Source organism: Centruroides sculpturatus, unplaced genomic scaffold (assembly GCF_000671375.1).
Source record: "Centruroides sculpturatus isolate CEXI.00-Female unplaced genomic scaffold, Cexi_2.0 scaffold927, whole genome shotgun sequence".
NCBI lineage: Eukaryota > Metazoa > Arthropoda > Arachnida > Scorpiones > Buthidae > Centruroides > Centruroides sculpturatus.
This window is the reverse complement of record NW_019385272.1, coordinates 1-23,795: the sequence shown is the minus strand read 5'-3', so window position 1 is coordinate 23,795 and position 23,795 is coordinate 1. Positions and strand designations below refer to the sequence as shown.

Sequence of the window (23,795 nt, the reverse complement as noted above, 5' to 3'; positions counted from 1 at the left end):
TTTGCTACATATAAAACATGGTAATTTGTAAGTTTTTTTTCAGTGGTTTAGTTTCAATGAATGTCCTTTTTGAAGATAAGCTTGAAAGTAATATTGAATAGTGTGAAATTCTTCTTAGACATTATTAAATAAAAATCTAGTTAGCACTTTGTTGAATGAATGTAAAAAATTATAGCACATTGATGAATTTCATTCAAATACTTCAACTATGTTGAACTTTGTTATGATGATCATTTCTTTAATATGATTTAAATGTTTGTGTTCCTATGATTAGAGTTTGTCCCAAGAATATTTTTGAATTTGCTTTTTATCTCTAACTTATCGTAATTTTGATTAAATTTCTAAGAGATTATTATTTGATTTAATGATGTAATTACTGTTTTTATCTATACAAATCCTGGGCATACGTATGACTATGATCATCCATTTCTTTTTTCTATGTATTTGAATTTTGAGTTTTTTTAAATTATATTCCTCGTTGTTTTGGAGACATTGTTATGTTTTCTCTCCACTTTAAATTTTATTCTTCGGAGTAATTGTCAGCATACTGCTCTGGAGACTCGGGATTGCAGGTGAGCGAATGTACAAATTTCTCATGGTTAGCCTGTTGCTTCACTACCTTGCTTCCCTTGTTTGTCTGACCAAATCCAGGTAGATACGTCAAAAGAAAAGCTTAGTATCCGCAGAGCAATGTTCCCTCTAAGCTGCGCGGCCGCGCACTGCTCAAATTGTTGCCGCGCACGAGAGCATGCACACCGATTTGAATTGTTTACTTATTTCTCACTCTGTCTGCAACATGATTATTGCTGCGTATATTTCGATTAAATACATTAAATCATTGACAAAAGATAATATTTCGTATAAAAGTATGTTTTAAAACGAATTATAATCTCAACTTTATAACTCTGATCCCAGGTGTATACAGAATACCGTTGTATGATAAGAGGCTGAATAAGGAGATATATAGGAGCCACAAAAAGATCGAAATCAAATGGAGCAAGGCAGATGTCATACGAAAAGTGGAAAATAGAAGACATCTAAAGTATGCAGAAGCCTGGCACATTTACAAGAGCAAAGAAAAAGGGCAAAATATAAATTTTCGTGAATCAAACAAAATAGCATCGGCATGGAAAGCGGCAACGTTAAAATTATAATAATGAGCATGCGCAGTTGAGAAGATTATAGAACGTGCAGTTTGGAATTTCCGTTTTGCAAATTTAAAATCTGATAGTTCGATCCTGAAGAAGGTCTATGAATCTGACCGAAAATGTTCGATAGATGTAAAATAGACTGCATTTTAAAGGTATGGTGGAGTTTTTTAAATAGTAATGCACTTAGAGATATAATGATTGATGGCAATGCCGGCCAGATATTATAGAAAGTTAGTTTTGAAGATTTGCAAGAACGAAGCCAAACTAAATTTGTTAACGGAATGTAAACAGTTGGGTGTTGTTCCTATGTATATCTGGAGAATACGCTTGCCGCAGGGATGCGCGTCGCTTCTCCCAAGACTAAGATTATTATGTGTAAGAAAGGCATTACGCAATGTTCGGCGCAGGAAATATTATTTGATTGAAAGACTAATAGAAGTAGAAAATCAACTTTATGAAATCGATCCGGAATTACTTGCTAATGTTAATAGCAGAGTAGTAAACTTAGCGGATCAAGTCACAGAAAGGTTGAGTTTGAATTATAGGAAGAAAATGAGATGGATAAGAGCAAAGCAACAAGGAAACACAAAGCCACAAGCAGTATCTGCAATAATAAGTTGCACCACCAACGTGCCTAAAGGAGGCTTGCAAATTTGGCCCCAAGTACGTACCATGCCCTAAGCTTAAATATGAAAAAATTATCCCGGATGTTGAGCAAGCAGTAGAAGGGCTTAGCGAGCTTAAAAAAGAGGCTTTTAGATGGAGAACAGTTTTTAAAATAAACAATGACGTGGTAAGATCATCCCACGACACAATTTGGAAAAATATAAGAGAAAGTAAGCAATGGATGTGCGATAACGATATAGTGCTTACAAGAGCTGAAAAGTCAAAAAATATGGGTTTAATGAAGAGGGACACGTATAAGGAGCTTTTAACAGTGTACATAAAAGACACGGAATGCAATATGGCACACCCAAAGGCTTTGAAAAGGTTACAAGCAAGAGTGAAACGTTTATCTACGACAACGTTAGCTAAGCAACTAGGAATGACGAGGATAATAGTTTCATCCCCAGCCATGCCGAGGCTATTCGGATTTGCTAAGATAAATCAGAAAAAAGCTTGAAACCAGTAGTGGATAAATGCTGTGCTCCTATGATATTATTAGAACGGAAGCTTAAGGAATTTATTAATGCGAACATGCCTCCACACGTTTATAGCGTAAAGCAGCCATTAGAGGTGCTCCAATGGTTGAAACAATTGAAAGTTAACGAAACAAGCTACATGACAGTGCTCGATTTTAAGGGTATGTACCCTTCAGTTAAGCTTGAACCATGCTTTTGTCACCTAAGAGATTTTTTATTCGGCAATGTAAAGAACGCAGCGAAGTTAAGAAAGCAAATTCTAGAACTGGCACATTTGGCTACATTCTCGTCATTTTTCGCCTTTGACGGTACTGCATACTCGCAGCTTAGAGGAGTACCAATGGGTAGCCCGGTCTCAGGCTTATTGTGCGAGATGGTAATAAGATCTCTGGAAAATAACGTATTGCAGAAATATGAAGATAGTATGATAATGTATGCTAGGTACGTCGACGACGTATTTATTATTTGGAATAATAAACCAGACATACGCCAATTTATTAGAGATATAAACAGCAATAATTATGGCCTTGAATTAGAACTAGAGCAGCAAAATCAAAAAAGAATACATACAAATATCGATTTATTTAGAAAAACTAGTTCTTAAATTATACAAAATTTATGTTTCTAATTTAAAATTTAAATTAATTTTTCCAGTATAATAATAAAAAATTTACACACCTGTACCATTTACGGTGTGATCACGCAAAAATCGGTAAACAAACGTTTTCGAACCCTTTCTGGGCTCTGCTTCAGGTTCCAATCAGTTTCTACAAAGATGTTCGATATCCGTTAGACGTAGAATTTATAATAATAAATTTACAATGCAAAATTTGTAGATTCCTAGGTTAATTTTTAATAAAGAATGGAATTGGCATATGTTTGCAGAAAGCTACTATAGGGCACTTTTCCTGTTAAATGTGGATCAAAATAACTTAGAATTTTAAAAACTTAGAATTTTAAAAAATTCTTCATTGCTGAAATAAATACTGTAATCGTGGAGGATTTTTCGAAAATCGCAGCCATCAATAAAACCTGTGCCATCGGGATCTTTCTCAAGAAATCTTTCTCTAAGTCGTCTCCAATAATGCAATACCTGTCCTCTTATCGCAAGAAGTATCTTATAAGATGCAAAACGTCCTTTATTATCAAATATGTCACCTGTTTCAAGTTTCGTAATCGTAATCTTCATCTTGAAAAGAACTAACGCATTTTCTTAGAAAATTCCAGTAATTTATTATGTTATGTCTTGTAAATCCGTATTTAATTTCAAGAACGTCTGCCATACTTTTATTATTAACAGGTATGCCACACTGACCTAAAACTTCTTTGAGACAATTTGCAGAAATATGACCAGTCCTACCTGCATCTAAAAGTCGACATCTACGAAGAATTTCATGCCATTTTTTTTCGATTGTTTTCTTCAATAAGTCATCACAATCGGGAGCATAAAGAGAAGTCATCCGTGGCTTTGAAAATCCATTTCCCGCGTAATCTTCGTACATGATTTCTTCTACTTTATGAGGAATACAAGATTTTTCGTATGTTGGACGAGGAACTAGTGCTATGTTCGTGCAAAAAATCATAATATCTTAGCTCATCTTGTGCCGTTGTTGGAAAAAATCTCCATAATCTTTCAAAGATATCATCGTGAATTATGAAAGTATGCTTCTGAATTACATATTTTGCATGAGATTTCTTAATGCATCCCGAATTATCCACATCATAATTTACAAAATCTTTCAGAATTTGTTGCGCACATAATTTTACACATTCCTTCAGTCTTTCATTTATATCAAAAAGAGTTAAATATTTATCAGAACCATTTTTATTTTTATCGTCTTTGAATGTTTCGCGAGGATCGATTCTGAATAAATCTAAAAATTTTTCACATTTGATCCAATTAGTATGACATGGATCCAAAAGAAGAAACAAATCCTCAAAGTCCTTATCTTTAATAACATTTGGAAAATTTAATCCATAACGAATTGCCTTTTTCAATTCTTCTCTAGTTACGACTTGGTTTCTGTTGGAATCTACTGTCGTGTAAACAATTTTGAGGCATTTTATTGGATCTTTGACTTCATGACGTAATTTTTCCACAACAGGATACTTTCCCTTTTTTATACTTTCAGTTTTTGCCATATATTCATCATAGTCAGGATCTGACCATATTAAAGCTGATGGTACCGCACCATATAGAAATTTAGGATTTTCAATTTGAGCCATAGAAACCTTATGATAAACTTTTCTTCAAATGTTAAAGTATTATCTAGCGTGAATAATATTACTTAATAATGAAAATCTTTTAACATTTGATTATTCGATAATCGTAATACTTTTCTTTGTTAACAGTTAACAATTGAAGAAGACCTTCCAAGTGTGCTTTCAAAGAAGTTTATTTGAGAAATAAATACATTATGATATTTTTTAAGTAAAAATTAAAATATTTCTTGATACGTGTTTCATTTATTTCAAAATTATAGTCTAAGGCTGCTTAGTTTTCCATGGTGTTGTATATGGGAATTTTTTACAATTATCAGTTTTTTTAGTAATGGAAACTTCTAAAGAAAGTGTGCACCAGAAGTTTGTATATAGTTATTCAGGGCCTCCTACTCCTAATTGTTTCATATTTGGTCTCGGCTTTCATCTATCTAAGTCCTCTGGAGCTTAAGGAAAGATAAACAGCCAGACGAATAACAGTGGAAATTTATAGGTCTACAATTTATTATGCCGAGATATGCGGAAACGTTACGCATCTATTAAACGTTACTTTTACCTATTACGGTATTTTCTATTTATAATTTTAAGTAAGTAAGTGACCCAACAAGTTACCAGTGATCCAGTTATATTTAAAATTATATATACAGTATATATATTTGACAATAACAAATACTATACATTGCTAATTATTCGTCATACATTATTAGTTTTAACAATTAAAATCTGGGTATTTGATGGTACGTCTCTGCTGAGAAACAGATAATTAAACCATCAATAATGGGTTGTCTGTACTCANTTTCATGGACGTTTACAATCGTTCTATAATCGAACCAATATGCAATAACAAATTCGAATTTAAAACGGTTCGAACATTTTTTAAATCGAAATAGATAAAAATATTTATAACAATGTCTGAAATGTTATTAATTTAATACACCTAAGTACTCGATAAAGACTAAATCCTCTCCCTCTCCCGCCCACGGGAGAATTTCGAAAAATCCCTTCTTATTGTGCATTGCCATGGCGTACCCTAACTGTGTACCAAATTTCACCTCTAGGTTCAGCGGTTTGCTCTGGGCAAACCGCTGAACCTAAAGAGGTGAGTCATTCAGTCAGTCAGTCAGGACATGCAATTTTATATATTTAGATTATTTTAATTTTTACAGGAAAAAATAAGATTGTTTATATATATGCCCAGAAAAATTTTTTGCTCAGAGAAGTATATGTTCCGCTCATCTACAAAAAAATTTAGAGGGAACATTGCCGCAGAGTAAAAAATGTCAAGTTTTTTCATTTCTCAACACCTGTCACTAATCTCACTAGTAATGTGTCTAATTTTTACTTTCACGGACGTTATGTATATATTGCCGTGAAAGACCGAAATTAGAGAATGTTAATATTCTCCAGTGAATGTCGACACTTATTATACATTCGAACAATCGCCGGTGTATGTCGACAAGCACAGATAGGTTTGTGGAGGTCGAAACGACACCCGACAAGCCGACGTCGAACCGAAGAAAAGTACTCTACTTTCTACTAAAACTAAGTGCAGTACACCTTTGGATTACAGACGATTAAAACATTTTGACGTTTTAAAAATTGATAATGAAGAGAAATTAATTGTACCATTAAAACCAGGAGAAACGAATGTACAGTATTATGTTACCAATGATAAATTGTTCAGTATACTGTCTGAAACTCGCAGCAGAACAGGCCATAGAGGAAGAACACGTATGCTTAAAGAAGTTGCAACTGAAAAACAAAAATATATATGAACATGTAATATATTTAAATTTATGTAAACAATGTCAAATGAAACATAGTGCACCTAAAAGAGGTATTGTGAAACCAATGGTCAGTTGGGAGTTAAACTCAAGATGTCGAGTCGATCTGATAGATCTGTAGTCACACAAGGATGGCGAATATAGGTTCATAATGGTGTATCAAGATCATTTAACGAAATTTGTCCAGCTACTAAGTTTGAAAACTAAGACAGCTGAAGAAGTAGCGCATCACCTTCTTCAAATATTTTTAACATTTGTGTCCCAGCTATATTGCATTTAGATAGTGGTAGGGAATTGTGTAATCGAGTCATATCCGAACTATGTGCTATGTGGAAAGATGTTGAGGTAGTTCATGGAAAGCCTCGTCACAGTTAAACACAAGGCTCAGTTATAAAGGCCAATCGGGATATACAGAATATGTTAACTACATGGATGAACGATAACGATACAAATAAATGGTCAGATGGTTTGCCCTTTGTACAATTTGCCAAAAACACTACATATCACGAAGGAATATGCCAAAGCCCTTATGAAGCCGTGTTTGGCGTTAAACCAAAAAGAGGCATAGCATCGTCATGTTTGCCTGGCGAACAAATCGCAAATATTGAAACCGAAGAACAGCTCGAAAAAATTGTTAATACTTTTGAAGGAAATTTGAGCAGTGGCCATAACGAATACCATATTCCAAAGGAAAATATTGAAGAGCTGCAACCCACCAACGTCTTCATGTCAAGCCCTGACTGAACAACACGAATTTATTTCTATAAAAAGAACGGCCGCGAAAGAGAATCTTCTACTGCAAGCAACGAAAATGTTACAAACCTCAAAAAAAATTTCCTCCTGCTCAAATTGATGATACCGTAAGTCCCCGATGTCGATCGTGGCCATACAGATGCCCAAAATGTGTTGGCGGTTGTTGTTGAAATAGAAGACTCCGACTTTTATAAATTAGCAAACAAAAAAGGTACCCTCAAGCAGCTTTATACCCGCAATCAGTTCATAATTTGTAAAGAAAAGTTACTTTCCATAGATGAGATTTCTTCTCAAAAAGTATCGCTGAGAGAAGCAGCTGCATATAATTCGAAAAGTGGAGGGAAAGGCCATACGTGCTGACATTGGAAAAAGAAGTGTTCAACGAATAAATGCAGTTGTAAAAGCAAGGGACTCTTGTGCAATTCAAAGTGTCATAACAGTTTAAGTTGTTGCAATAAATAAGACTGTATAACGTTAATCACGTAATATACGAGTATGTGTAAGTTTACTATTGCATATTATTTTTCTTTTCTGATTAAGAATGTACAGTATAATTCTGTTCGTTTTAGGTTCAACAGTTTATTTACATGTGCTGTTACTTAAGTTTTTTCCTATTTTGACATACAGTATTAAAAAGTTGCATTTTTGTCTCAACATAATAAAAATATTTTTATTCAACATTAGTGCATGATGGAATGTCGACATTCGCCGGCGTAAGTGAGAAATTTTTTTTTTACTCTCCGCCCTGTGGGCACTGGGAGGACCTCTTAAAACAAGCCCATTATGGGTTCGGCCAGGCTCACAATGGGGTGACCGGGTGGTGAAGGGTAGGGCTCGACATATATCCGAACGGACCACCCCCTGAAAAATTCCTGGGGATTTTTTGATCCGTCCGGATTCGATCCCGGGTTCCCCAGAGCGGTAGGCTTCCACCTTGACCGCTCGGCCATCCGGCCTAGTGGCATACTAGGCCGGATACGAAACGACTGTGTGAATGTTGACATTCACCGGAGAATTTTGATATTTGCCCGATACATAACAAGGGAAAATATTGAAATCGTGTCAAATTTGACCCTCTGAGTTTTTTGCAAATATCCACGTTTTGAGACCATCTGAAACCTGTGTTGGCGTCTATTTCGCTAATATCTCATGATGGAATAAAGATTAAGGAACGAAATTTGGCATGAGGGCATTGATACTATTAAATTTTGGTGGTTAAAGGTCGAGATGGTAAGGAGTTAACATTTATACTTTTTTGTGAAATTCATTCCTGTCCTCAAAATTAAGCTTTTGTCTTTGTATTCACAATATTTTAGAGAAGGTTCAGGTTTTTTTCCCATACTGTAGCGTCGCCATTAAGATACTGCAAAAACTACTGAACTGCAAAATTAATAGAAATTCCTTTATAACGCCCACTGTTAGTAATTGTAAGGATTTTTATATTTTAAATTACAAAGAGTATTTTCAATGTTTTTACACAAATTTAAAGTTTTTTCTAACGTAAACGAAAAAGCGTGCTACATGAATGTTGAGCATATGTCTTAAAACATAAAAATTGACGGGCGAATGGCCGAGCGGTCAAGATGGCAGCCTGCCGCTTTGTTGGATCCGGAATCGAATTCGAACGGTTTGAAAAATCCCCAGGAATTTTTCGGAGGGTGGTCCGTTCGAATAAGTCGGGTTCCGTCCCTCAACACCCGGCCTCCGCATTGTGGCCCAGGCCGAACCCATAATGGGCTTGCTATAAGTGATATTACATATTTATTGAGCCGAGAGGCTACGGTGACAGATTACCGCTCTGAGAATCCGGTCGGACAAATCGGAAAACCTCAGAAATTTTTTGAAGGGGTGGTCCGTCCGGATATTTAGGATTCCGTTTCTTATCACCCAGCTGCCCATTGTGGGCCTGGCCGAAGTCTTAGCTCTACAGTTTTCACTTTCCACCATAGATGGAAGGTGAAAACTAGATCGAATCGTTTTGAACAATAATAAGCTTTTATTATTATTATTTAAAATAAATGAGAAAATTTAAATAAATAAAATAATTAAATAAAAATGTTAAGAATTTTAATGAATAAAATAAAATTATTTCCGCCAGGTGGAATCCGAAACAAAATATGGTGGCAGCATGTGGTTGAAATACTTGTGTTACATTATAATTATTTTGATAAAGGTACATAAATATCAATAATTATAATCATATTGTATTAATAATTTTCATTTTATAGTTAATTTTGGTCATTGAAAATGTTACAAAATTTAATTTACGGCGTAGAAAAATCCCAAATACTATTATTAGAGGATTATTTTTCACATAGTTGTCTTGCACTTTTAAAATGTACTTTAAAATCAAGATTACAAACAGGAAAACTTGTTCATTTTTTCTGTTTCGAAAATCCTCCAGAAACGTATTTAGATGATATTGGTGAAAACACTTCCAATATAAAGATTCACAATTGCTATGCAGACCCTTTATCTTGGGATAATTTACAGAATGACAATGATTTATATGGTTATGAGTTATGCAAATATATTGATAATTTAAAGAGTGATGAGCCTACTATATTAATAATTGATTCTCTATCCTATGTTTTGCTTCATAATTCAGCTTCAGATATTTATAAATCATTAGATATGCTGAAAAGGAATCAGAGTATCCAAATGGAGCAAATTATATGTTTTCATGTGAGTGTTCATAGTGAAGAAGTAATTGATTTATTTGAACATTTAGCTACTTCGATTGTAAGGCTTTCCGAGCGTTTGCCTTTTACGGCATTGACGATTCATAAAAAATCAACCAAGATTATTAAAGAAGTTGAAGAATATTACATAATTAATATCTGTGACATTCATTGTGTAAAGATGACGATTGAGTCGAAAGAAATTGCCGAAGAAATAGATCCGACCGCTAATTTAACTTTTAATCTTCAATTAAAAGAAAGTGAAAAAAATGCACGAGAAAATCTTGTTCTTCCTTACACAAAAGTTAAAGAAGGAAGTAGTAATATATATTTTGAACCAGAGGATGAAGATTTTGAAGATCCTGATGATGACTTGGATATTTGATTTGTGAATATAATTGAAAAGTTTGCTGATTAAGAAAAGACTAAATATTTGAATTAAAATTGAAAGGAATATCTTTTACAGAATTTATTGAAAAATTGTTATTCTGATAATACAGAATAACTACATAAACATTTTGTTTTGATATTTATGATGTATATTAATTTTTATGATCAAGAATTATGATGAATGAACTTAAAAACTGCAATATTTTTTGATTATGTAAAAGTTATAAAATAGTAATAAATTTTGTATAAGTTGATTTGAATTATTCTCTTTGAAAAATAATTTCTCAGATGGCAAAATTTAATCAATTGATGAAAACTTTATAATAATTTAAATCATATTTAGAAGTAATTCTATTAATAGTAGTAATTATTAAAAAGGTATGATTGCATAACAATAAATCAGGCTGCAATGATATGTTATTTTACAAAACTATCCAAATATATTTGTGGATTAAGAAAATAAAAGCTATGAATCCTAATGTTTCAATGTATACAAAAATAAAATCAAATTGTATGTGATTTTCAATGGCAATGATTTATTATATAAAAATAGGGCACCATATCTGGTTGCTTTTGACAGTTCGACCACATATCATGTTGCTTGCTTGTGATAGTAGTCTTGGATATTGTCCTTTTGGTACAATATTGAGGCTAACAAAGTAGATTCCACTTATTGTAATCACATAAAAAGTCATGAGTTATAACTTACACAATCTTTATTGAGACAGTGTGTTAGCAAGGCCTCTTCTATGTGGCTTATAGAATTGAGTTCATTCTCAATATTTGATCAGCTGATTTTGATTAAACTGTCATTTTACATAATATGAGATTGGGAAATTAAAATGTAATAACAATTGGAAGTACATGATTTTATTTCAAGATACAGTGGGAAAAAAGGGACAATGTCTAAGGCTATGCAAACACAAGCATGCACAATTTTTTAATTCTTTTTTGCATCAACAGCAACATCACTGATACAGTAGTGGCAAGTGATTGTCATAGATTGCCTCAAAAACAATATGATTTTTCAATTGAATTCTTGGATATTCTGGTCCTAGTAATCATAGATATTATGTACATGCAACTGTATTCTTGAAGAATTATTTATATATGTAGGATTTTATAGAATTAAATTTAAGTTACCATATTTTTGTAGGTTATCTGTGTTTAAAAGCTATTTTGAACAGGCATGCAGGTTATATAATGGGGTGGATTTACAGCAATTTTATATACTGTATATACATTTATGGAGCATGGATGCTCCCATATATTCAGTATACATTGGCAGATTATGCAAAGGTTTTATTTTTTGACTCTGTTAGTTATGTGCATATTCAAAAGAATGAATAAAATTAAAACTATTATTATATAAATAAACAAATAATATGCTCAAACACAACTTTTAGCATTTTCTTTTCTCCAAAATATTAACATTTTTGGTCTCTGGGTATTGGAACAAGAAAGATATTTTTCAATTAAACTTTCTTATATTTGTTACAATCAAATTCATTCAAATCAGTGCAAGTCAATGAATTTGATAATCCATCTACAATTGTTTTAAATTTTTTTAAGCATAAGAATAGCATAACCTGCCAAACTTCATGTAGATTTAGCTTATTCTTATAATTAATGCAGTCATCTTTACATGTGTTTGTATATTTCAATGGTTTTCACTATTTTTATCTTTGTTTTGTCAAACACTATTTTTATAAGTTTAACTTTGGGCCAGAATGGTATTATTTTTTATTTGGAAGTGAACTGGTAAGATCTGTTTTGTGTTTATTCTTCATGTTGTAGATGTGGTGTTCTTTAATTCTAGTTTCAATAAATCTACAGATAAACCCACATAAGTTAGTCTTATATTACATCTAAGGAACATTACCAGTAATTCAACAATCCAAAACTACAGTTTAATTTAAGTGTTAAATAACTTAACACTAGGATCAGTAAAAAATGATAACTTATTTGAAGACATTTCATAATCAAAATAAACATAATTATTTTGGTTGATTACATATGTAACTAAGGGACTACATTTTATTTTAAAATTATTATTTTGTCTATAAAATAAAAAATTTATATAATTGTGTTTCAAAACTTAGATGTAAAAATTTTTTTATATGGTATTTACTGAGGTTACTTTAATGATGCCTTATAGAAATAAATGTTAAGCTAGGTTTACACTGTCATACAAACAAATGAAATGAAAAACAAAGTGAAATGTTTACTTCATACTACATGACACAAACAGATTTAGAATGTTATTGGTTGAAAAATGTTTGGAATACAATAAGTCCCGGAAAGTCAACTCTTGATAACTTGACATTCCATGAAACTCATCATGTCATTAAAAAAAATACTTATAATTTAATTTTTTCCTTTATTACTTAACACTAGGATCAAATAAGTTATCTTTTTTACTGGAGACATTTCATAATAGCATCAATTCCACATGCTAACAAAGAATATATCCCCTTTCCAAGGTATCACTGCTAAACACCACAACACAAATGTCACTAACTCGAAAGCAGCCACTGAATATCCAATATTTTTTTTTATTAAAATTTAACAAATAGAAATAGCCACTGTTGTTACATAGTTAATATAGGTATACAAACTTGTATAAATAATACCTTTACAATTATTTCACTAATTATTGTAAAGGTATTGCTATACTGTAAAACTAGGCACTTTTAATAAACTTTTCACCTGCTCAGTCCACATTAAGCTGAGTTTGCAATACTCTATTGTACTAGTTGTGAAAAGTTGATTGATCCAACAAACAGAAGTTCAACAAAAATTGAGATATTTTCAACTCCTTACAAGCTGGTTGAACAATTTCCAAAAGAAGGTGAACTGGCAGTTCATATCTACTTTGTAGTAGCTCATATATCAATGTAAACCTTGCTTTAGGAATAATGAGAAATGTAAACTTTGAAAAAGCAGTTTTAGGAATAAGTAGATATACAAAAGATAAAATTTAATCCATGAAATGTAAATATATTTTGACAGAATTACAGTAGATCTGCTTTTATGACTTTAATCGATTTCCAAGAACAATTATCAAACTATCCTGTCTTATTTCTCAATGCCATAAACTAAGATTATTGTTTTGGAAATACAATACTACCATATGATAATATACAGAGATGACTAAGTTTAGTGTTTAAATGTAATATTTCATAGTTTTTAATACTTTCTACTACAAGCACTTTTTTTAACTCTTTCCTGTGAGCACTAAGAGGACTTTTTTAGCAAGCCAATTTATGGGTTTAGCCAGGCTCAGAATAGGGCAGTTGGGTGGTGAGGAAGGGGGCCTTATATATCCAGACATACCAGCAAAAAATTTCTGGGTTTTTTTGACCCATCCAGATTTGATCTTCAATTCCCCAGAGTGATAGGTTGCACTTTGACTACTTGGCTATCTAATCATTACCTATGAGCTCTAAGACAGCATTTCATATACTCATAATAGAAACTTTATATAAAATTTAAAGGCAGAGAATTGTAAAACAAGTTTTAGAGATTTACTATGTTTTAATGTATTTAATTTGAAAAGTGATTAAGGAAAAGCACGTTAAAATAAATTAAGTTATTTTTGATAAAACTAATTAGAAGCTTAAAATACAATTTTATATAAAAACAAAATATTTTCTTAAAAGTTCTTAAAGTATAATTTTATGAACTTTATGTTAACTTAGAACTAGATTTTGTGTAATCTTTGTTTAAAATAAAATTAAAAAATTATGATGTAACAGGTTATAAGTAAACATATAAAAGGATAAATTCTAAAAGGTATTATTTTGAAATATAAAATTAATTTTGAATGACTTCTACAGGTTAAAAGTTACAATTCAATTAATTTCTCCAAATTAAAAGAAAGTAATCAAGAACCATTAAAATATTCAATTAATATTGATTTATCTGTATCAGATGGAAATTTAAAACATTTTTGGAAAAATACTGGTCTTTGGTGAGTAAAGAAAGTATTAATTATTGTTTAAATTAATTTATTTCATTTCAGTTGATAATTTTATTTTATTTTTAAATTGCTAGTCCTCCAGATCCTCATCAAGAAGCTCACAAGTATCTTCTAAGTGATCAAATGAAACATAATTTTGCCTTAATTGGATCGCTTCCTCACAATGGAATTGAACAAGTTCGAATCCATTGGCTTCTTGATTTAGTTAAAGTGAGGTATATATTTAATATTTGCATTAATTATATAAAAATATTTTTGTAGTTTAAATTTTATTGAAATAAGTTTATGGAATTTAACTTGCTTTAAGAATATTACAGATTAATTTAATTGTTCTAAATCAGGATTGTGTTGACCTTTTTAAATGGCAAGCCAAACAAAATAATTGTAAAGCTAAATTTTTTAGCTTTACAATTATGTTGGAAAAATAGTATATCTTGCAAAACTACGAAAAATTAATTGTTAACAAAATTGGATTTGTGCATTATCTGTCTGTCTTTGGAGAAACTTTGTGATTCAGTTGCATGTCCCATGGGTTGTACACTCACATTAATAAAATGTTTCATTTTAAAGTACTGATAAATTGAAAACAAATCCTTCCTAATCTGAGATATGCCATTTTTCCACTAAGCCATTCAATTCATATTATTAAAATAGTTATAACAATGTTTCTCAAAGTGATTCCTATGGACCTCTGAGTTCCTGGAACCACTGATGGGGTCCATGGCAAATTAAAATTAGTTTGGAGTGCATGGACAATGTCAGGGGGTCCACAAAAGGTTTAATAAAAAGTAAAATAATTCTTACCTATTTTCATTATTATGAAAGTTAAAAAAAAATAGTAATAAATAAATTGCTATGACTACCAATTTATTTATTTGAAAAATATACACTATAGAAAAAATGTCTGCCAAGCATATAAAATATGTTTTTCCTCCCTGAAGTTTATACAATTCTCTTTTGCTTCTGCCTGAAAAATTTCCAGTTCCTCCTGGGCTGTTACAACATTGTTGTGCCCATCCAATGAGGGTGTTCAGGAGATCCACATGCACATCTTCTTCGGATGTGTAACAAGACAGGGCTATGTATTTTTGTTATTAATATTGTAGGCATGCTCTTCAATTCTCTTTTTTGTGGAGCAGATGGTGGAACCAATGTACTGTAGGTTACATTAAAATCTTAAGTCTATTACCAGGATACTATATACTCCTGGTAGATGTAGATGATTGGTGGTGTCCTTACTGTTTCATAGTGGGATTGCATAAGTATGTAAGTTTTGCATCTTTTGCTGGACTATTTCCTTATATAACTTATTCATTAAATAAATAAATAAAAGTATACTTGCTTACTGGAGACTAAATTCAATAAAATAAAATAAAAAACCATTCAAAAGTCCATCATAATTCTTTAATAACATAAGAACATTTTCAAACGCATTAAGCGTCCATCATCAGTTATTTCTCTAAAATCAAATGAGAAATTCGAAAAATTACGCAAACGAATTTCAAATAAACAAATATATAATAAATATTAATAAAAGCATTACACACGAAAAAATTTGGTATGTTTAAAATAATAAATAAATAAATCTATCAAGGATCATCTTAAGCTTAATTAAGCCTTTATATAGAACTAAGCCAATTTGTCACGAAAAGATTTCCAAGCGGACAAAATCCCATCGGCATCTCTATAGTTAATGCATTGCATGCTCTTCTGTGCCCTGTGGATTTCCAATTTTTCCAGATACTTTACTGCATGCTTAGATCTAGTAGCTTTTATGATAGAGGCCTGAAAAATAAACTACACTGATATAACTCCAGCAAAATTTAATAAAATAAAAACGTTTTCAATCGTTTTTCAATGATCATCCTCAGTTATCAAAATAGAAAATCAAATATGGGACATAAAATGCGTTCGAAATAAGTACAAAAAATAAAAATTAACAGAAAGCGCCCTGGCGGATGTATTAATGAAAAATTAACAAATAAACCAAATAAATAGTGAAAATTAATAATTGTAAAAGGATCTCTATGCAGTAGATAATGAGTTGGCGTCTCTATGGTTTATACAACCGGTTTTCATGTGCGCTTTATAGATTTCCAATCTCTCTAGATGTTTGATCGTTTGCCTATTATTTGTCGTTTTTATAATTGCCGGTTGATCCCATTGTACGTTAATATCTTGTTGTTTTGCGTATGATGCCAACACAGTGTTATCCAGGTTCCTATTGATTGTATATTTGTGTTCCTTGAGCCTTTGCTTTAGACCGTGCATTGTCGCTCCCACGTAAACCAGCCTGGAATCGAATCGTTGGTCATGTAAAGGCACCAAATATATACCCATTATTGAATTCCGATCCTCCTTCTTTTTATCATTTCTTAAAAGTTTGAAAATAGTGGGATTGTGCCGGTATACAATGTGAAAGTTATTAGACTTGGCAGTAGATTTGTGTATCTTGTTCAAAAATGGGATGTAATTAAGCACTATTTGTTTATTACGGTCAATCCTGGGAGAATGCCGTGCAGTGGATTGGAAGGATGAAATAAGATCCTCTATCTCTTTTTTTGGATATCCGTGAAGTTGGGCTATCTTAAGAATGTACTTCAGCTCTCTTATCATATCTCAGAAACTTGTACAATGCGTATAAGCATGTTTAATCCATAATCTGAAAACTGCTAATTTGATATGCCTGGGATCGACTGATTGGTATGGGATGATAATGGGTTGAAAGCAGGGTTTACAATAAATATCGGTCCAGATCTCTCCTTGCTTGCACTTAATGGAAATGTCCATTAAGTGAAGTTAACACTGTAGTTACTTTTTTGGTCCAGTTGCGACGTTAAACCGTAAGGGTTATTATTGATCTTGTTTAAAAAATATTGTAGTTTAGGTTCTTCACGCCAAAGTATGAAAATGCCATCAATATATCTAGCATACAAAATGATTTGCTGTTGGAATTCGGGTAGAATGGTGTTTTCAAGTTGACGCAACACCAATTCGCAAAGGATTGCAGATGTAGGACTACCCATAGGTACGCCCCTTCCTTGTAAGAAGACATTTCCTTCAAACTCAAAAAACGATGTATTAATATAACAAATTAAATGCACTAATTCCAGAATATGAGCATGATAATATTGAGCATTTTCTATATTGGTAAATAAAAAATCTCTGACAGCACAGAAGCAAGGAGGTAATTTTATCGAAGGGTACAAGGATTTGTAGTCGAATACGGTCATACATTCCTTGTCTGTAAGAGCAATGTTTCTGAGACTCTGTACAAGCTGTAGTGAATTGGAAATAGAAAACGAATGTAGGCAGTCTCTAGCACGGAAGAAGTTGACTAACTGCTTTTCAGTCAAAAATGTTGGGGAGCCACATTTATCCATGACTGGACGTAGTTGGTTACCCGGTTTATGCGTTTTTGCAAACGCAAATAATCTAGGTGTTCTTGGAGTGAGAATTGTGGAATTTTGCATGTGCAAACGCCGTGCTAAAGCAGAGGAGGTGAATCTTTTAACTCTATTTTGTAATGTATCCAAGAAATTGACGTATGCAGATTGGCACTCTGTGCTTGTAATATATTCTTTTAGCCTCTTGTTGTAAGTAGAACGTTTTAGTAGTACCACCTCTTTTGATTTATCCACCTTCGTATCACATTATTGTGTAGTAACCATTGGAGTGATTTCTTCAATCCAAGGTGAAAATTTCTTGTGCTTACGTTATTGCTCTTCTCTTGCGCTGTTTGGAATCTGGTTTTCCATCGAATAAAATCTTGATCTGTGCCATTCATATCCTTAATGATGAGCTCAATATCCGGAATGAGTATCTCTGATTGAGGTAATGGAGCAGGAGCATAAAGAGGACCGAAACTTAAAGTATCCAAAAGACATTGCGGACAACATCATACCTCCGCAATGTCTTTTTGGTAACTGAGGATGATTGTTGAAAAACGATTGAAAACATTTTTATTTTATTAAATTTTGCTGGAGTTATATTGGTGTAGTTTATTTTTCAACTTATTCTACTTCCAGTACGTATTTATTATATATGATAGAGGCCTGGTCACAGAAGACCATGATGTCTTGTTGTTTGGCATAAGTGGCAAGGACTGTACTGTCAACAGTTTTGTTCACTGACACTAGTTTATGCTCGTTGATTCTTTTTTTCAAATTTCTCAATGTTGCCCCTATTTACACTAAGTTAGAGTTGAACCTATGGTCTCTTAGCAGTATTGAGTATATTCCTGTTAAGGAGTTATGTTCATAACATCCTTTGTCATTCCTTAATAACCTGTATATAGTGGGATTATGTCGATAAATTATTTGTAAGTTCCTATTTCTAGAAATCCTCTTAACAAACAGTTTAAGGAAGGGTAATTGAGGACCACTTTTTCTTTTTGGTGGTTTTCCTTTTTTCTACATGTAAGATTATGATCTTTCTTGATGAGAGCTTCTATTCTTTTTCTTCCGTAGTCGTGCTGTAAGGCTGTTCTTTGGATATACTGTAATTCCTTAACAGTATCTCAAACATTTGTGCAATGGGTATGTGCTCTTCTTACCCAAGATTGAAACATTGCCATTTTGATATGCTCTTGATCCACCGAATTCTTAGGGATAACGTTGGGAAGAGATGTAGGTTTACGATATATATTGGTTCGGATTTCCCCTTCTGTGCATGTTATAGTCAGATCCAAGAAATTAACACTGGTACTACTTTGTTGCTCTAATTCCAAGGTTAAACCATACAGGCTACTGTTTATTAGATCTATAAAATGCTTGGTGCTGCATTTATCCTTCCACAAAATAAAGATATCATCAACATATCTTGTGTATAATAGTATATCCTGTTGTAATGAAGGGAGGATACTGTTTTCTAGATCATGGAGTACCAACTTGCAGAGTACCGACGACATCGGTACTCCCCGTCCCTGTAGATAAGTTTTATTCTTGAATTCAAAGAAAGATATGTGACAAATCAAGTCCACTAACATTTTCTTTAGTCTTAATTTTAGTCATAATTTGTCATTATGACTAAAATTCCAAAACTTCTATAAAATATAATGATGATCTTTAACAACATTTTTTATTGGAGTTTTTGAAAAAGTAGTTTTGTTATATAAAATGATGACATCATTATCATATTTTTATGTAACATTGATTATAATCCAATTTAATTTTATATTATATAGAAGTATATGTTATAAGAACATGAAATTTAATAATCAAATATGTAATATTAAATTGTATATATTTTTTTAAATAGGAAAACAAGTTACAAATATTTAGAATATTCATTTGATTATTTGGATCAGTTAATTGATATCTTAAGATCAAATGAATTAAAACCAGGATTTGAATTAATGGGCAATCCAAGTAATATATATAACAGTTTTGAAAATAATACAGAAGTTTATTTGTGGAGAAATTTCGTTGAAATTCTTTCAAAAAGATACATTAGTAAGTATATTAATTTGTTGATATTTTCTTGTTTATCATCTGATTATCTTGTTTTATTATCAGAATTAAAATAATGAACTAATAATATATATGTAAAATATGTGAAAAAAATTCATTTAAAAATAATTGACAGTTTTTACTATTAAATTGATTTTAAAATTATTATCCTTTGCAGTTAAAGATGTCATCAGTCAGTTCATGTACATGTTGAACTATTTCTGAAATTACATGAATAAATTCAATTGAGCAATAGAGTATCTATTCTCCAAAAAATCAATAAATTGAAGTTGACTAGAGAAAGTACTAATTCTAGAAATTACAAAGTTTTTATGTAATAACAATTGTTGATGATTTTCAGTAGGCTCACTATTGAACTATCTTGTTGTTTTATTAATTTATTACTTATATATTTTTTATTTTGAATTCAAAGTTTTATCACTATATTGTAGATATCAAGGAATTAGGCTAGGACTCCACTACCGTAAAAACGGCATAAAAACCCCTCGCCGTAAAAGCTTTTAATCACGTGACCTATTTGCATTTGCGCTCAGATTATGGTGGAGGTCTGGCTAGCGCGAAGTTTTTACGGCAACGGTGCTGCCCCAAGTGTCGAAAGTAAATACTTCTTCGCACGTGAATTGGTAGAAACGAAAGACAGTTGTATACGTGATGTATCGATATAAAGACAATGATTATATTCTACGAGTTTTTTCTGTACTATAATTACAATTGTAGTAAAAATAATATCTTTACTTTCATATACTAACTTTTATTATCGTATTATTAAGATAATATACAGCACTTATAAGCTTAGCTTTTTTATTATATACTCCTCTAAATTGAAGGATTTCCTTTGGTATCCATTATTATAATCGGGTTACCTCTTGTCGTAGATACACGAATACTTTCGGATGTTTTCGATAAATCTTTCCGGATCTATTCTAGAGTACCTACGAGGGAACGTACACAAAAGCTCGTTTTTCGCCATTTTAGCTCCGTGTCGCGATGACCTAGATTTCACTGACTTCTGATTGGTGGAAGGTACCTCTTTACGGCCGTATTCGCATCGAAAGTTGAACATAGCTCAACTTGCTTTTACGCTGGTTTTACGGCTTGCTCCAGTGTAAGATATCAGAGTCACGTGATTAAAAGCTTTTACGGTAGTGGAGTCTTAGCCTCACTCATGTTTGATTTTAATAAGTTAGACATTTTTTTTATTTCTAATCATTTGTATGTATTAAATTTGTAAACCATCTACAAACTTGATGTAAATATGTAACAAGCCAACAACTACTGAATTATATAAGGTTATTATGTCATGATTATTTTAAATTGATTACTAAATAATTTGTCACTAGATGGAGATGTGAGAATTCTTGAGTAGAGAATTATTTTTATTTAATCATTTAAAAATTTATTCAATTCATCAACAAATTCAAGTAACATTTTAACGTCGAAAATGACACATTTTTGTCACTTTGTGGGAAAAGGGAAATAAAACTTCCTTTGAGAAAGATGTTATCACACATCTCCGTCTAACATCTGTCCATTTGCTTCAGAAATGTATCTAGTCAGATGTTACAAATACTAAAACCTGATTGGAAAGGAATTTAGGATAAAAGGCAGAGAAATTGTATTATCAGGGCAGTTGGCGACAACAAAAAACTGTCATAATAGCTGGCAGATGACAATAATAAGCAATTGCCATAAAGGAAACAGATGACCCAGGAATGACTCTGCCATATAGAAGGTGGACCCTGGCATAGAAGCTAACAAACTCTATCCAATATAGTAACCCAAACCTCTCTGAAGGTAACTCAAGTCTCTCTCTGAAAGTAACTCCATGCATCCAGAAGACATCGAGTAACCTGAGGTATTATTATTTGAACCAATTGTAAACTCTCTCTCTAGAGGTGTTTGTAGCTTAGCTAGTTGATAATTTAGTTTGTTTCAGTTTATTGTTTTTACCCAATCTATATATCTATTAAATTCTATTTATTTTGTTAATGCACTTGTCTACTCATTCAATTTATACGGACTTGTCTATGATCTGAACTTATCCCGACTTCTCTCTCCATTCTCATTTAAGACCCTCCTATATTTTAAAACCATCCAGTGACATTATGAGTGAGTCCAAATGATTCAACAGATCAAAAGGGTTATGAGTAACACTCTTGTACTCCCGTATTCTCACAGAGATGTTAGGCAGCATCTCTTATTAGATTTAATAATTATAATTAAATTAAATAATTTAGAAAATCCTGGAAGAAAAGAATCTGCCCAGAGCAGGACTTGAACCTGCAGCTGCCACTTACTGTACAAATGCATCCCTTTAGTGACAAATTATTTAGTAATTAATTTAAATAGTCACAATATAATAGCCTGATATAATCCAGTAGTTGTTGGCTTATTAAATTTTTATACTTTAATTTTTCTTTACTTTGTACTAGAATTAAAATTAATATTTTCATTTTATTTAAGATTCTTATCTTTTCATTCTTTCTCTAACAAGTGCTAGTTATCTGAAAGTGTCCTGCTTAGATTATTTTGAATAATTAACACTCTATTACTGTATTGTAGATAAATCTGTGGACATTTTGAGCTAAAGAACTATAGAGTAATTCCACACTTATCTATATATATATAAAAATGAATGTGTGTCTGTCTGGCTGTCTGTCTGTCTGGTGTCTGTCTGTCTGTCCTTCATGCATTACTACACCATTTATCCGATTGCCATGAAACTTTGGAAGTTGTTTAATATACTCCCGCAAAGGTTTCTGGCATAGTACATTTATCCTACGATGGATGGCACACATGTATATGAGCATTTCATCGTAAGCATTTCAGCACAGTTAGGAGTTGAATCTTGAAATTTGGTACACAGTTAAGCTAGATGCACACATGCAGCGCAGCAAAGAAAAGCGGCATTGCAAATGCATCTTCGCCGCATGGCAGCAATCCGCTTACATTTTGGTGCATGCGTTCAGTATTCAAGATGGCGAACAATACCGATATTGTCACTATCTACATGTTTACAAATTTTGTTTTGTACAGCTTGCTTTATTTAGTTAGATTTTGTCAAAGATTTGAACAAAGATTTTGGATTAGAGATATTTTCTTGGATTGATAAAGAACTGGTGTACAAAATACGCTTATTCCTCGATAAAGAATACTATTTCGAGTAAGATTTGGTTGTTTTGTTTTTTGAATTAAATTATATATGATTATTTGTGTAGAATTTGTGTTAAATTTATTATCCTTTCCTCTTTATTCTGATGTTAGTTATCTCGGTTAACCGCGTCAAACTTTCCACCATTAAAACATCACATGATTGTATTTTCTCACGTGACTACCAGACAAACTGTTATTGGCTGATAGAAACGCATCTTGGCGTCAGTTGACGCAAAAGATAAAATTCAACCAACTTCTGTGGCAAGAAAAAGTGATGTCATCCTGCCGCTTTTCCTTGCCGTGCCGCATGTGTGCATCCGGCTTTAGGGTACGTCACGAGAACACACACTAACAAGGGATTTTTTGAAATCCCCCCAGCAGGGAAAGGGACAGGATTAAGGCTTCAACAATGGAAGTGTTAAGAGAAAGCAACGTGCAAGATTTACAGGCGCAGATGCGGTTTTTTGCGCTAAATCGAACATAATTTTAGACTCATCTAAAAATTTTCTAATTAGTCTGGAAACATGGGAACCTAATTCTTGCATTCTGTGAAAAAGGGTAAGATTGGCTGTAATGTAATAATCTTAATCTTCGCTATCGTTACTTTTTGCCCAAGCAATGCCAGGCTTATCTGCTAGTAAATAGATAAAAAGTTTGAATACTTTAATGGAGTTTAAATCCACATGCTAAAATCCACATTGAATGTGATTTTAGCATCCCTAGTGGCAAATCTAACCTTTTTATAAAAAGTCCTTCAGAGCTTTTTTTATTTTATAGTGATTCTTCTTATCTTTATAAGGTTCCACAGACACCTTGGCATAATTTTTTTTGTGGTTAGTCATTCTCAGATATGTTGGGTTTTGTCCCTACCACCCAGCCACCATCATTATGGGTCAGGCCAAACTTGCAATGGAAATGGTTCTTGGCATGGAAAAAAGGTCCTTTTAATGCCCACGGGACAGAAAAGTTTTAAAAATTCACTTATTTGATACAGTCAAGGATAAAAGCACTACAGTATCTATATATTTGGTACATTTGCAGCAATTATTTTATAAATTATAAGAAAAA

General features: G+C 32.3%; 2 protein-coding genes across 2 annotated transcripts; both read left to right on the top strand.

Annotated features, from left to right (window-relative positions):
- Positions 1 to 9,163: 9,163 nt before the first annotated feature.
- On the top strand, positions 9,164 to 10,324 carry LOC111637005 (elongator complex protein 5-like). Its single transcript, XM_023382409.1, has one exon. It carries the CDS (start codon positions 9,298 to 9,300, stop codon positions 10,114 to 10,116), a length of 819 nt encoding a protein of 272 aa, XP_023238177.1. The 5' UTR covers positions 9,164 to 9,297; the 3' UTR covers positions 10,117 to 10,324.
- Positions 10,325 to 14,040: 3,716 nt separating this feature from the next.
- LOC111636997 (alpha-L-iduronidase-like) lies at positions 14,041 to 19,560 on the top strand (the record flags this gene model as incomplete). The annotated part of the gene is made up of 3 exons (XM_023382401.1): positions 14,041 to 14,094; positions 14,178 to 14,318; positions 19,363 to 19,560. Coding segments are annotated over exons 2-3 (290 nt in total), but the record flags the coding sequence as incomplete, so codon positions are not given.
- Positions 19,561 to 23,795: the final 4,235 nt, after the last annotated feature.

What these genes read in the sequence shown, in the direction of transcription:
- LOC111637005 (XM_023382409.1), top strand. Translation starts at nt 9,298, where the DNA reads ATGTTACAAAATTTAATTTACGGCGTAGAAAAATCCCAAATACTATTA.